Source organism: Delphinapterus leucas, chromosome 4, assembly GCF_059928025.1.
Source record: "Delphinapterus leucas isolate spDelLeu-1000000601 "Yukka" chromosome 4, BTC_Dleu_Yukka2, whole genome shotgun sequence".
In the NCBI taxonomy this organism is placed as follows: Eukaryota; Metazoa; Chordata; class Mammalia; order Artiodactyla; family Monodontidae; genus Delphinapterus; species Delphinapterus leucas.
In genome coordinates, this window is record NC_143132.1 from 96,174,948 (window position 1) to 96,191,080 (window position 16,133).

Below are 16,133 nucleotides of genomic sequence, written 5' to 3' on the forward strand. Positions count from 1 at the left end.
TCCCTCATGCTGGATCCTTTCTTTTGCTTCTTAAGCATACTTAGATCTTTCCTATTCTTAATATATCTACATATGGTTTTTGTTTGTTTTGTTTTTGTTTTTTTTTGGTACGCGGGCCTCTCACTGTTGTGGCCTCTCCCATTGCGGAGCACAGGCTCCGGACGCGCAGGCTCAGCGGCCATGGCTCACGGGCCCAGCCGCTCCGCGGCATGTGGGATCCTCCCGGACCGGGGCACGAACCCGTGTCCCCTGCATCGGCAGGTGGACGCTCAACCACTGCGCCACCAGGGAAGCCCTCTACATATGTTTTTATACCAGTTTAACTATTGTTTATTGAAAGTGTGTGTGTGTGTGTGTGTGTGTGTGTGTGAGAGACGCACTGGGCTAGATACCTCACATATGTTACATTAAAAAAAATAAATCTTCCTTTGATCCAGCCTCATCAGGTAAGCATCTTCTTTCTGCCCTTTTATAATTATGCATTACTTTATTTCTTTTTTTTGCATTACTTTTTAAAGATTCATTTTACACTGCTGAAGGTTGCCTTTTCTCTTTTTATGTTTCTTCTGTGCTGATATTGCCAACATTCTCTGTATCACGCAATCTCAAGATCTTGGAATTGTTTGATTCCCCTAGTTAGAAATCTCTCCTTCTGAACTTGTATAGCATTTAAAATATATATATTTATTTAATTGTCTGCACTGGGTCTTAGTTGCAGCATGCGGGGATCTTTTAGTTGCAGCATGTGGGATCTTTAGGTGCGGCATGTGAACTCTTGGTTGTGTCATGTGGGATCTAGTTCCCTGACCAGGGATCGAACCTGGGCCCCCTGCATTGGGAGTGCGGAGTCTTAACTGGACCACCAGGGAGGTCCCTTGTATAGCATTTTTATATTTCTTTGTGGTACTTTTTCTTTTATAGTTATTTATATACTTATTGATCTTAGCTTTTCTACTAGACAGTAAGTAAGCTCTTTGAGGGTAGGGAACTAATATCAAGCACCTGTGTGTCAGGTACTTTACATTTATTAAGTCTTTTAATCCTTTTTCAGATTAACCTTTTCATTCTTTTATCTTGACAGCACCAAGTTATGCCTTATATGTACTTACATCTATAATAGGTGGACAAGAGTAAATATTTGTTGGATTAATAGTTGATTTTTTTTTTCCATTTGGATTTTGGAAGTTATAGCACAGTTTTTTCCATTTGTACTAACTAGGTATCACTGCTTAGAATTCTTCAATCTGAATCTTAGATAAGTGAAGGGTTTGTTAGAATGTATAAATAATAAATCCACTCATAGTATGGTTAGATGTGAATTCTTTTTTATAAACATCTGTGTGCAAGGTCCTGCTATCTATATGGCATGATAACAGGATTTTTGTACTGTATTGTCCAGAGTATTCTTAGCCTCAAACCAGCCTCTGGCCAGTGTTTTTCTTTGTTTTGTTTTCTGTTTGGCTGCGCTCCATGGCTTGTGGGATCTTAGTTACCTACCCAGAGGTTGAACCCATGCCCTCGGCAGTGAAAGCGCAGAGTCCTAACCACTGGAACGCCAGGGAATTCCCTGGCCAGTGTTGATGGAAGGAGTTAGTGTGGAGAGGCAGTGACCCACTGTGCTTGGAATGACTGCTCAGGGGACAATTTATATTGATTTCTATAGTTTTGATAGATTATAATGGAGGGTAGGTTAATTTCCTTTCAAAGAGAAAGGTAGGAAGTCTTTCAGGGTTAGTTCAAGCAAAGAGATCTGCTTTTGGATTTTCATTCCCCCTGAACTCACAATATCTGGTTCTAAGTTAACACTTATTCTTCCCCTTTTCATTGATAGTGTGATAATATCTTTCTAGTTGCCTTCCTCTGATGGCAAATATTTTATGCAAGTATGGAGGAGACCAGTAAGCTAAAACCAACTAAGAGTAAGAGGGCCTTACACCATCCTGAGACTTCAGGACAATTGCAATTCCAGATTTAGAGCTTATGTGTATTAACCAAACTCCAGTTTTCTGTGGTGTTACTTTTTAGAAATAAAACCAAATGGAACACCCTAAGCCACATAAACCTTTGCAGCTTCCAAACTTAAAAATTCAATTTTAACTTAAAAATGCAGTTATTCAAAGCAATTTGTATCTTCTGGCAAGGCAGCAGTTATAATTTTTCTACCCTTTTAGTTTTTCTGCTCTTGTTGGTATGGAGTTAGTCTGAAGCTAAGATTTTTTTTTTTTTTTTTGAGATTCTTGAATTGGTAATTTGTCCTTTTCTTCAATTAGAAAAATGCTTGCTCCTGCAGGTCACTTTCAAGTATTGAAAAATCTGCTTGTATGCTAACATAGTATAGTCTAGTAATTATTATAATAGACATATAACAGACATGGTTATTATTTCCTTACATGTATTTCTAGGGTGCTAACATCATTTAGTTTTCTTCATCATTTCTTCTTGAGGGTGGAATTCCCACTTGATATTTATTAATCCTATTTTTAATATATAAAATAAAGGCAAACTTTAACCAAATGTCTGGAAATTATCACGAACTATATTAGAGCTCAGTCTTTAGAGCTTTTATGAAATAAGTAGTGTAGTGAAAAGACTATGTAGTGAAAAGACTAATTAGTCTGCTTAGGCTATCATAAAAAAAATACCATGGCCTAGATAGCTTAAACCAGGGGTCCCCAACCCCCAGTCCACGGACCAGTAGCAGTCTTAGACCTGTTAGAAATCAGCCCACACAGCAGGAGGTGAGCGGCAGGCGAGTGAGTAGTGAAGCTTCATCTCCCGCTCCCCATTCCTCATTGCTCACATTACGGCCTGAACCACCATATCTGCCCCCCTCCCCGTCCCTGGAAAAATTGTCTTCCATGAAAGTGGTCCCTGGTGCCAAAATGGTTGGGGACCACTGGCTTAAACAACAGAAATTTATCTTCTCACAGTTCTGGAGGCTGGGAAGCTCAAGATCAAGAACTGGCAGTGTTTGGTTTTTGGTGAGCGCTCTCTTTCAGGCTTGCAGATGGCTGCCTTCTAGTGTGTCCTCATACAGTCTTTCATCTGAGTGCAAGAAGAGAGGATATCGAGTTCTCTTCTGTCTCATCCTGTTGGGTCAGGGCCTCACCCTTTTGACCTCATTTAACCATAATTACTTCCTTAGAGGCCCCCTTACCAAACACAGTCACATTAAGGGTTAGGGCTTCAACGTCAATTTTGGGGGACACATACATTCAGACCATAATAGGAACCTAGACTCAGCTAAGACTGTGGATTTTTTTATACCCAGCGCTGCCCCTTAATAGCCAGGTGATTTTAGGCAAGTCACTTCACTACTGAAAGTTTCTTCACTTGAAATATACTGGATTAGTATAGTACCCTGTGTACCTCATGGGGTTGTAGTAACTACTGAATGAAATAATATATTTAATAATTTACAATAATATATTTAATTATTTGCAATAATAAAAGGTTCTGCTGCATATGTGAGAGATGATGCCAATCATTAATTCTTCAGTTATAAGGCCACCCTGACAATACTAAAGTGTTTATTAAAATCAGAGAAATTAACACACGTCATGATTCTCCAGAACACTAGGACTTTTCTTATATGGAAGTATTGTTTAAGATATCCTCAGTTATTCTGTAGTATATGTGCTTGTCAGTTGGACTTAAAGGACTAATATAAAATATATAGACTCATTTTGATTTCTGATCAAAGAAAAATTTTATTTAGGTGAAAGGATAACTATTACTGTATTGAATTACCAGCTCTAGAAGGCAAAGATTGCTTACTTGCTAGAGCACAGAAAGACTTTTTATTCCCATGAATATAATCTCCATTGTACTTCAAGAATATGGTAAATTTTAATTATAACTTAAAAATTGAATTAAAGTGGGCCTTTGCTAAACCTCTATTTCCTTATCTGTAAAAGGGTACCTACTCAACAGGCATTTTGTGAGTACAAAGGAGAGAGATGTGAAAGCATCTTAAGCCCCTTGGTGGAAAGGTACTCTATAAAAGTCCAAGATTTTTTTGAATACTCTATAATAGAGAGTCTTTATCAACACATTTATAAAGTGCTGACATAAAATTTTCAGTCTTGGTTTGAAATGTTAGTCTAGTTATATGAAAATTACTTTGTTAGATGAAATTTTAGATCTAATTTCCATTTTGTTTTTAACAATTCGTGGGTATTTGTTGAACCTTCTAAATGCTTCTTTCTTGAGATGTTAATCAGATGTTAATTTCCTTAAAGAATCTCCAGAATTTCAGATAATAACGAACCAAATACAGAAAGGTTGAAAAAAAGTTGTTAGAATTTTTTATAAGGTCTTTGTCACAAATAATGGTTGAATGTAAAAATAGATACAAGGCATTACAGTCTGAGATTAAGAAAAAATTTTTGCCTGTCTTTAGGTATATTTTAAATGTGATAATGTTACATGATATTAATATTAAGTAATCTTCAGTTTATCTTCTAGTGAACCCAGTTTCCATTCTTATTTAGATAGAGAGGATTTCACCAGCATCTCCCTCTGTGTGAACATATGCACCAGTCAGTATGCAGAAGAGGCATAATGATGTGGAAACTACTTTCTACTTGATTTTACTAATTCTTACATATATATTTCCTGTTATGGGTGGCTCCCTTGTGGAGAAAACTGGTATTATCACTTATAGATTACTGTAGGTTTTTTTTAGTGTATGTGGGAGAGAGAAGTAAAACAAGATCATTTGTCTAGACAGCATGGCTGATTGCGTCATTTTTTCTGCAAGCAAAACTATTGCTCTCCTGGATTTGGAATGGCCCCTGAAATTTCATTTCTTAGTTACTGTGATTATTTAACCATGCTGTAGGATTCACACATGTGTTTTGCTTAAGTAAATTAACTTTTTATACAAAATATTTTCCTGGGTCAAATAGTACCAACTATTCATCTCGGTTCAAATTGGGGAACTTATTTGGGAAGCTTTATAGGTAATTACATTGACTGTTAGTTGGAAGAATGTTTAGACATGGATTAGAAAGGATGAGACCTTTATTTTATGATTTTGAAGTTATCTTTATTTATATTACACTTGTTCAGTTACACTCCTCTTCTTCCCAGAGAAGGAATTCAAGCGGATAAACTTTGTTAAAAGTTAATGGAAATATTCTGGTGACATATAAAATTTAATAAGAATAAATCGTGTAGATTCAGATTTATGAATCAATTGTTTTAGGCAGTTTTCTTTTGGAACTTATCACAGTACAGTTTGTTTTATGAAATTACGTAGTTTTCCAAGGAAAAGTTGTTTGTCATTACATTTTTGAGCCATTCTTGTTGGGAAGACTTGTAATAGATTTCTGATGATTATGACCTTCTGATGCGAAAACGTTCCTCATTTAGATTTATTTTAAAATTTATGTGATTACTTTTGAAATAAATACTAATTGTCATTTTTTTCTCTCACAGCTTCATATCCTCCAATTCAGCCTCATCCTCTAATAAAACATCAGCAGATTCCTCTTCATTCACCACCTCCCAAAGTTTCCCACCATCAGCTGATGCTACAGCAGCAGCAACAGCAAATTCAGCCAATCCCACTTCAAAGTCCAACTCAAGACCCACCACCATCCCAGCACTGTTTACCACTCCAAAACCACGGCCTGCCTCCAGCTCCCAGTAGTGCCCAGCCACAGCATTGTTCCCCAATTCAGAGTCATCCCCCTCCTTTACCAGTGTCTCCTAGCCAGTCACAGTCAGCACAGCAGTCTGTAGTGGTGTCTCCTCCACCACCTCATTCACCAAGTCAGTCTCCTACTATAATTATTCATCCACAAGCACTTATTCAGCCACACCCACTTGTGTCATCAGCTCTCCAGCCAGGGTCAAACTTGCAGCAGTCCACTGCTAATCAGGTGCAACCTACAGCACAGCTGAATCTTCCATCCCATCTTCCACTTCCAGCTTCCCCTGTTGTACACATTGGCCCAGTTCAGCAGTCCACCTTGGTATCCCCAGGTCAGCAGATTGTGTCTCCAGCATCACACCAGCAATATTCAACCCTGCAGTCCTCTCCAATCCCAATTGCAACCCCTCCGCAGATGTCGACATCTCCTCCAGCTCAGATTCCACCACTGCCCTTGCAGTCTATGCAATCTTTACAAGTGCAGCCTGAAATTCTGTCCCAGGGCCAGGTTTTGGTGCAGAATGCTTTGGTGTCAGAAGAGGAGCTTCCAGCTGCAGAAGCTTTGGTCCAGTTGCCATTTCAGACTCTTCCTCCTCCACAGACTGTTGCGGTAAACCTACAAGTACAACCACCAGCATCCGTTGATCCACCAGTGGTAAGCCCTTGGAAGCTCTTTGACTTTCTTGCCGACCTGAAAGTAAAAACAGTTTTCTCCCACGCTATGTTATATCATTAGATCTAAATGCCAATGAATTTAAAAAGCTTGAAATTTCCATCTGTCAGTATCTGACATACATGCTGTATGGGCAAAAAAAAAAACAAAAAACCTTTTGTTGTAGTATGGTTGCATGCTTGATAATTTGTAATGGTTATTAAAGTCCCTCGTTAATTTTATTACTATTTAAACAAATCCATCTGCTATCTTTACAGAGTTGATTTTTTTTCCCCAAGGGAATGCATTTGAACCAGTGTCATCTGCACAAAGTTTTTTCTCTTAAGGTGATTATCCTTCATAGATCCCTTCTGTTGGCTTGTATGTTCTTAAACGTATGGTTTATCTAGCTAACCTTTTTGGTTGTATGCATTCTGAAGTACTAGGCCTTTATGGGGCTTTTGCTTCAAGGTGGAGGTATGCTTGTATGATGTAATTTTTTGGTAAACTTGTATTTTGTAATTAAAACTTTGTAAAAACCAGTTATTCTAGGAAAGAATCCAACTTTGCAAAAAAAAAACATTAACTGTAGGCCATCTTTTAGAATTATTAAACTGATTTTTAAATTTCTACTAAGGGAGAATATATACTTAAAATATTTCTCATTTAGAAAGCTAAGAAAATCTCAGTGGATGAGTTGAATACTGAGGATGAAAAAATCCACTGGGAGGAGTAAAAGTTTTGAGTAACTGAGATTGTGGTGAAATTTATCAAAATAAACCTCTAGAAATGGTACATACTGCCTACAGAGGAAAATTATCCTGAAAAATGTTTTTCTTTTAAACATTCTATAAAGGACTTTTAAAATTTATAAAATAATTTATAATAAAAATTGAAATAAGGTCTCTAAACGTTGGAATGATCAAATTCATAATTAATTTATAACTGAGGAAAACAATATTCTCAAAAGAGGTTTTATTTTTTTATTTTTACTTTTTTTGAATTTTATTTTTTTGTTTTTATACAGCGGGTTCTTATTAATTATCTGTTTTATACATATTAGTGTATACATATCGATCTCAATCTCCCAGTTCATCCCACCACCACCACCACCCCCCAAAGGAGGTTTTATATCAAACCTCACTAAAGAGATTTTATCACTTAAAGGCTAGTAACCATAAACTCAGAAAGGAAAGGGGTTTCAAAGTCTGTTCCTTAATGGGAAACATTTTGGTGCTCAGGATGCAAATTTATAGATTCTTTATTCTTGTCATTCTGACTGATCTTAATAGGCATGAAGAGATTGAATTCCACTTCCTACTCACTTTTATTAAGAACAGAATTTGACAAAGACAACAATGGGCATCTAGAAATAAGTTTGTATTTCAATTATTATGTCTCTATATTTTCTTTTAATGTATTTTTGAAGAGTTTGCAATGGATATTGTAATATAAAAACACAGGCTTAAAAGTGTACAGTACCTTCAAAGAAATCAAATTTAATTTGAATTTATATTCTCACTTTCTAGTTCAATGAATTGGTTTTTAACAAGTAAAAAAATAAAGTTTCTCTATATGCCTTATATTTTTCTAATTATTTTTGTCAGGGCAGACCTTGGGGAACATGTTTGGGATAGAAATATCAAAAACATAACAACACTTGGATTAAAGTTAAAAATATCTAGGATCTTATTATTTTCTGCCCTCTATTAATTTTGGTTTTTTTTAAATTTATGTTACCTCATTTTTGGAATTTTTTTTTTCATGAGAAGAATAACTTTCTCTGCTATCACTGGTATGGTCATATTTGCTACAGATGTTTCCATGTTATCGTTCTTATCTTTTACCTTTCTTTGAGTACCATAGCCTATTTATTAAATTGCTGTATTTTTCTGTTATTACCTTTATCAAATCAATTTTTTTAACCATCCCATTTCTTCATGAATTACACATTCGTTCACAATTTCCTGGTTGTTTCAAATATTCAAAGGTAGAGAGATACTTCTAAGAGATGTGAAATTTTCAAAGATAAGTGAATTTTCAAAGTAATTTTCAGTATGTTTTTTTAAAAGATTTTTCATTGACATTTAGGTATGATAAGTAAGATATGGTAAGTGTAGATAATTTAGAACTAATAAATGTTTTCCACAGTTTGTTTAGGGAAAGGAGACAGATGGGACTAATGTACTTTATTGAGGTAAGTTTGGCAGCCAGTGTTAGTTTTAGAATAGTCATAGTTATGAACTAAAGAGAAATTGTGATGTACAGTTTCCAAATGATCTTGTGAGCAAAACCTTCACTCCTTTGCTTTATTCAGTCTTTTAGTTGTCGCACTTAGATTTTTTTTATGCTGATGGTGCCAGATGTCTGTGACAGATTTGCTTTTGCCTACTTCTTTTATTCTTTAACTTACTTTGCCTTTACATGGGAGATGTGGAAGAAAGTATGTACAGTTAGGCTTACCTGTGAAGAACGAAAAATATTTTACAGTATTCTTTGTTGGATTATTTCAGAATATGTTATTTGTGTTTGCCTCTTTTAATCCTTTAAAACTCTTTCATTATATTTTAAAAATCAGAATACTATGCATGATCATGCACGATCTTTGATTCCTTAAAAGGTACTGTAGTAGGTGTTTGAAAAACTTGTGACAGCATTAATATTAAAGAGAGAGTTTCAGCATTTTATGAAAAGATGATCTTTGGAAGAAAAGTAATATAAAGGAATGCTACATAGATACAGTTGAGCTGGTTGATACAACCATTACTTGCCTAATTACCTCTGAATCAACATCCCCACCACTCTGCCAAATTAAGGTAATCACTACTACAGCAGGTGCCCCTCACTAGAAGTTTTTTGTTTTTTGTTTTTCCTTTAACCCCCAGGACATTTTTTTGGATGACTTTCCCTGTATTGGACATTATCATCATTTAAAAAAAATTATCATGAACAGATACTAGCAGCTATCATTGTTGCGCTGTACAGTAATGAACGACTGCTTTCACTCCTGAGGATCCAGACATGAGGCAAGGACTCTCTCTTAGTGAAACAGGTTTCCAGATTCAGGGTTGTGAGCAAATAACTTTTAAAAATGTTGCCTACTTAGTAGCTGATTCGAATCACAGCTCTGGATATTATATTTGATATAAAATTATCAGTAACAAAGGAATTTTTTAATTTTAAAAAAAAGAAAGCTAATTTTTTCTTAATAGATTATCTTGAAAAATTAGGGGGTTTTTTTTGTTTGTTTTGATTTTTAAATTCTATTGCTGTTGTTAGATATGCCTTTGTAGGTAAAACTTCAAGTCCTTTTTATCACACATTGTTTATGCTGGTTTCAGAAATATTGATTGTTTTTATATTTAATTTCAAATCAAACTTTTTCAATAGTTTGATTAAAAATATATACAATATTAGATCATTTAAAAGTTTTTTGTGAATGTTGAAGAAACATTTTTTGTTTTGATATTTATTAGAAATATTAATCAGTTTGGGTAGGTTATCTTAAAAACTCACAACTTTTATAAATGTAAGTAATAAACTTTGTACATATAAGAAGGGGGTAAATTGCTTTGTGGCTTTGTTTTTAGTGACCTGTCATCTTTCAAAAATAATGGTTAAATAAAAAACGATGACAAATTAAAATAAATACCTGTGTCAGTCTCTACAAGTGGACTTTGAAAATTCAGCCTTAAGTTTAATAAAAAATCAAATAGGTTAGACGTTTTTAAAGTTCCTTCTCAGAGTACTTTTGAGTCCATGTTTTCTTCTTAAGTATTATCTTTACCATTGGATAACAAGGTAGTTAAATTAAAGATGTAACTTTCTTCTATAAGTATGGAACAATATTAAAGAACTAAAAGTAATATGTCAAATGGTTTAGGCTGGGGGGGTGTGTGTGTGTTATTTCAAGGACAGATGTTTTCTGTTTAACTGATACTAGCTTATAAAAATTCATTAGATTCTTGAGTAGATCAGAAGATTAAACATGTAATCACATACCTTTTTTGTGGGTACTCAGACATACTTTTCAAAATTTAATCTTTAATTCACATAAATATAATAAAGAAGAACCTGGGATGTAGTCCTTTAAACAGTGCATTTCCTTACATAATAGGCGTCATTTTGGAGATTTACTTAACATGCTTGTGAAAAATATTAGTATCTATTTTGATTTATGACAGTGGAAGTTAACAGAAACTATAGTAAATTCCCCAAATAGTTGTTTGAGTGTATAAAATCAAAACATTTTAAAAAATTAACAAAATTAAAAATGTGTCCTGACTTGACTATCACTTTTGGGAAACCTTAGTGATTTATAGCTTAGGTACTGATCCACAGCTTGCTTTCAGTGAAATATCATCAAGTATCATGAATCGTCAAGGATTATGAAAAACTTCATTTGAATGATTTTAAAGTTTTCCTTTCAATCTGTCAAATAGTCATTTTGCCTTTTAATTTTTAAAACACTCGGAATTTATTTTGTTAATTAAATTAAGAACACCTTATCAAATGTATTTTAGAAACATTTTTAGGCAGCGTGGTTTGTCATTGCAGGTTTATCAAGTAGAAGATGTATGTGAAGAAGAAATGCCAGAGGAGTCAGAAGAATGTGTCCGAATGGATAGAACTCCACCACCACCCACATTGTCTCCAGCAGCTATAACTGTGGGGAGAGGAGAAGATTTGACTTCTGAGCATCCTTTGTTAGGTGAGAAAATGCCTGAATTTGGGGAAATTTTCTATTAGAGAAATGTTAGTAACGGAAAAAGGTTTTTTTCAATAGAGGTGGTATTAAACTAATTTGCTGTGTAATTAATTGCTGCAAAACATAGATTAGAATTCAAGACTTTTTAAAAATTAATTAATTAATTTATGGACGCATTGGGTCTTCATTGCGGTGCACGGGCTTCCTCTAGTTGCAATGAGTGGGGGCTATTCTTCTTTGTGGTGCGCGGGCTTCTCATTGCGGTGGCTTCTTTTCTTGCAGACCATGGGCTCTAGGCACGCAATCTTCAGTAGTTGTGGCATGCAGGCTCAGTAGTTGTGGCTCGCAGGCTCTACAGCACAGGCTCAGTAGTTGTGGCGCACAGGCTTAGTTGCTCCGCGGCATGTGGGATCTTCCTGGACCAGGGCTCGAACCCGTGTCCCCTGCATTGGCAGGCAGATTCTTAACCACTGCGCCACCAGGGAAGTCCCAAGAATATTTTTTTTTGATGAGGAATAATTAGAACAGTTGTTGAGGAACTACCCAAATCAAAAACGTATTTCAGCCTTTGAATTTCTAGTAGTTTGTACAGATGTGTTTCATATGACCATTCAGATTTATGTGTCAAGCTATTTCTAGCTTAAAAACTAGAATAAATCAAAGTTCTATCAGAAGATTTCAATTATACTTTCCAAAAATCACAAAACATGGGCTTCCCTGGTGGCACAGTGGCTGAGAGTCTGCCTGTCGATGCAGGGGACACAGGTTCGTGCCCCGGTCCGGGAGGGTCCCACATGCCGCGGAGCGGCTGGGCCCGTGAGCCGTGGCCACTGAGCCTGCGCATCTGGAGCCTGTGCTCCACAACGGGAGAGGCCACAACAGTGAGAGGCCCGCGTACCGCAAAAAAAAAAAAAAAAAAAAAAAAAATCACAAAGCATTTGAAGTCATATCAGACATTCGTCATAATTGCTTGTGATCCAGACTGAGTAAATGCTTTTAAAAGTGTTCTTTCCCAGACAGTATTTAAATTAAGCCTCACTAATTCTTACTAGGGACGTGGATTAAAAAATTCTTGAGTTTAAGCATTCAAATTCTTATTCACTACTTCAGAACTACTTACGAGTTCAAGTAAATCTTCTCTATACTCCTCCTCATAATATCAAAGTGACTGTGAATCCTAGGTATTTTACTAAAACATTATAATCTATAGCCCGGTATCTAAGTCCTAAAAAAGATATATTCTGTGTTAGGGTTTTGGGTTTTTTTTTAGTATTTTATTTAGATCAGGGGTTGGCAAATGATAGCTCACGCTTCAGATCCTTCCTGCTGCATGTTTTTGTATGGCCCATGAGCTAAGTATGGTTTTAAAATTTTTAAATGTTTGAAAAAAAAATCAAAAGAAGAGTAATGTTTCATGTCATGTGAAGATGATGTGAAATTCAAATTTCATTGTCCATGAATAGAGTTCTGTGCAACACAGCCACGTTCATTTGTTCAGGTATTATCTATGGCTACTTTTGCATTACTGCAGCAAACATGAGTCATTGCAGAGACCATATGTCCTTTATAGAAAGTTTACTGACCACTTATCCAGATAATACTAATCTTGGTTCAGGCTTTGTAGTAAGTATTTTATTCTATTGAATATCTCATGGCCTTCACGATCACTTTCAGTTAAGAAGAACCACTGTAGCAGGCATGGAAACAGACTGTAACGGGGCACTGACTTTGCTACCAAAGCAGCCCTTGTCCTCTCTTTTCTTCAGCATGCCACATTTCTATCCCTTCTCTTCTTTCTAGCTTTTATCCCTTACTATACCAATATGAATCTCTGGAAAGCATGGAGGGGGAAAACCAATTTTCCTCCAACTTTTTTCCCTTCCTGAAAAATAGAAAACATTTAGTCAATAAAATTATATAAAATATTTAAGACAAGTTCAATATTATTGCCTTTGCTTATTCAAAATAATACCTCAAAAGATAGATTTAAGAAAATCTAACTATAGTATTAAATCTTTGTAGTTTGTATACACTGAAAATGGATTTATGTTGCTGCAGATTTCTTGGAGTTTTGATTTGAAGGCAGAAATATGTGTTTAATTGGATACTAACCTTGCATTGTGACTGTGATTTAATTACCTAATAAGCATTACTAATGATACTCAAGAAAATTTAAACATTTTTGATATATTGAAACTCAAGAATATCTTCACATTATTTCCTCAGGAATGTAGTCTGAGATCCTAGCAGGCATATCCATCCCTCTGGCTAAATTGTCTAAGTACAATGTAGATATTTGAATCCTCCTTTAATTTACTTCATACTTAACTAGTTTCTGTAGTATATGAGGGGGGAAAAGCAAGCACACGTTGCTCATCAAATCATGTAATAAACTAACCTGTAAAAATAGAGGGACTTGTTTCCACCCAGGATTCGGTCTTCATAAATCTATAAGAATTCTTAAAAAAGCATCCATAAAAAAGAGTAGAAAAAGCTCATAGATCTTGCTCAGAAAATGAGACTGTGAATAGGCAGAGTAACCTGTGGCAAAGTCTTATCAGTTAACTTGGGGTTTCTGTCTCACAGTTGTCTTAAATCTAGAGAGTGTAGTAATTGTGTTTTTTTAAAAACTAATTAATTAAATTTTGCCTGCGTTGGGTCTTCGTTGCTGCTCGCGGGCTTTCTCTAGTTGTGGCAAGCGGGGGCTGCTCTTTGTTGAGGTGCGTGGGCTTCCCATTGTGGTGGCTTCTCTTTTTGCGGAGCACGGGCTCTAGGCACGTGGGCTTCAGTAGTTGTGGCACGTGAGCTCAGTAGTTGTGGCTCACGGGCTCTAGAGTGCAGGCTCAGTAGTTGTGGCGCATGGGCTTAGTTGCTCAGCGGCATGTGGGATCTTCCCAGATTGGGGATCGAACCCATGTCCCCTGCATTGGCAGGCGGATTCTTAACCACTGCGCCACCAGGGAAGTCCCCAATAATTGTGTGTTTGTTCTGCTATAATATGTCAATGTTTCTTGTGTTTTTGATTTTAACAGCTGGTTATAAACTGGCAAGTCATATCTATTAATAACTTTTTTAAGAAGTCAGTAACTTACAACTTTGTTTTCAACAAAATTTAGATCTATTTGTATGTATGATCCAAAAATTAGTTAGAACATATACTAAGCCGTATTTTCTGAATAAGCCACAATATACTTAATGCAGCTTTATATTTCTAAAGTAATCAAATATTTATAAATCTATAAGGGATATTAAAATTTATCTTATTTTTCACTTCTCCATAGATTTATATTTTCCTTCCAACAGAAAAATTGCTTTTTAGTCCCAGTTCAGCATTATATCTTTTATCCTTTTCCTCTAGGAGTATATGTGAAAATTGGGTATGTGGGGTAGGATTTTTATGGAGTTCTTCAGTCCGGTAATGCATGTGTACAATTGTGTATTTGTTCCTGGAAATCAGCAAACCATTATTTCCTGCTGACTTTTTCTTTTCTTTTCTTGTTTTTTTTTTGGGCTGCGTTGGGTCTTTGTTGCTGCGTGGGCTTTCTCTAGTTGCAGCGAGCGGGGGCTACTCTTTGTGCTGTGCATGAGCTTCTCATTGCAGTGGCTTCTCTTGTTGCGGAGCATGGGCTCTAGGTGGGCAGGCTTCAGTAGTTGTGGCACACAGGCTCAGTAGTTGTGGTGCACATGCTCTGCGGCTTGTGGGATCTTCCCGGACTAGGGATCGAACCCGTGTCCCCTGAATTGGCAGGCAGATTCTTAACCACTGCGCCACCAGGGAAGTCCTCTGCTGACTTTCTTTTGTAGTTCTTAATGAGGGATTGTGTGACTTTAAATAGCTTTTCCAGTACAGTTTATCCTGGTGGATTATTTGGTGGAACTAGGTTAAGTTATGGCTGTAATCTTGCTGTGATAAGCTACATAGTGTTATTAATTACGTCAGAGTTACTATGTCTGAACTGTTAGCTTTTCCATTTCTGACACTACACCGATTATCACTACACTATTTTGTTAGCTGAAATTTTTATTCGATAGGGATTTCTTTTCTTTCTTCTCTACCTAACTGCGCTATATTTTGAGCATTTTTGATAGTGATATCAATCCTTTTCATACTGATGGTGGAGAGGAGTTACCGTAGCAATGAAAAAAGCATTGTCTCCAGAACCCAGAACCTGACTGCCTGGGTTAGTATCCCAGCTGCACTGCTTATTAGCTGTGTGCCTCTAGGCAAGTTGCTTTATCTTTCTGTGTTTTGGTTTCCACATCTATAAAATGGAGATAATAACAGTACCTACCCATAGGCTAGTTTTGAGGGCTAAATGTGTTATAACATGTAAGACATTTATACAGTACCTGGCACAAAAGTGCTCAGTAAGTAGTAATATTATCTTTACCGCATGTTCTTTTTTTGTTATTTTTCTCAGACATCTTGCACTCACTGGTATTCCTAGCTATCAGCTGGTTCCGCCTCTCCACTTTGGTACAGCTTAGTAAAGGTTTATTGCTACCGAATGGGGAGGTAAAGTCTCCATTGTAGGCTGTGGGTCTGTCTTATTGTGGTCCTCAGAGTTTGAAGGGGAGGAATCACAGTGATCCAGCCCAACATTTTGCAATTGCCTGGTATACAGTGTTCCCCCAAATTGACATGTACGGTGTCAGTGAAGAGTTGTTAAAGATAACAACAACAACAAAGAACATTTGTGCATGGATGTGAATTAGCTTGAAATAAAGGTAATGCCCTGTATAATTCATTAAAATTTCTACTTATTCTGTGGATTTCATGATTCTTTTTTTTCTTAAGCATGTTTTCAAAGTACTTTTTCCCCCCATATCATTTGGAATATATAAACAGAAACATAGGGAATTTAATATCTGTATAGCTTAAAATTTAAAAGTTTTTTTAGTAATTATTCTTAAATTGACATTCTAAAACATTTTCATGTCTTATGGGACAGTTCTTTGTAACCAAAGTTGGAATGACAACTTTGAGCAAGTCACCCCCTTCCTCTGTAAGTGAGAATAGTAGTATGTATCTCATAAGGTTATTGTGGAGATTAAATGAGATAATAAATATAAAGGTCTTAGAATTTTTTTTAAAGCACCAGATATTAACTGTT

General features: G+C 36.0%; 2 protein-coding genes across 16 annotated transcripts in view; one reads left to right on the plus strand and one right to left on the minus strand.

The window, feature by feature from the left end:
* The window catches only part of PHC3 (polyhomeotic homolog 3), an 85,273-nt gene that overhangs the window by 34,091 nt on the left and 35,049 nt on the right, over positions 1 to 16,133 (plus strand). For 8 of the 13 annotated variants that reach the window (XR_016393086.1, XM_089910878.1, XM_089910883.1 and 5 more), the window contains 3 exons: positions 5,443 to 6,314; positions 6,611 to 6,658; positions 10,869 to 11,022. Coding sequence is in view for 12 of the 13 variants with exons in the window: in XM_089910878.1 (XP_089767004.1) it covers positions 5,443 to 6,314; positions 6,611 to 6,658; positions 10,869 to 11,022 (1,074 nt within the window). In the remaining variant the exon portion in view is untranslated. The remainder of the gene's footprint in view (positions 1 to 5,442; positions 6,315 to 6,610; positions 6,659 to 10,868; positions 11,023 to 16,133) is intronic. The other 5 variants (XM_089910881.1, XM_089910885.1, XM_089910888.1 and 2 more) reach the window with 1 other exon arrangement.
* The window catches only part of GPR160 (G protein-coupled receptor 160), a 96,232-nt gene that overhangs the window by 11,998 nt on the left and 68,101 nt on the right, over positions 1 to 16,133 (minus strand). The gene's annotated exons all lie outside the window — the stretch shown is intronic.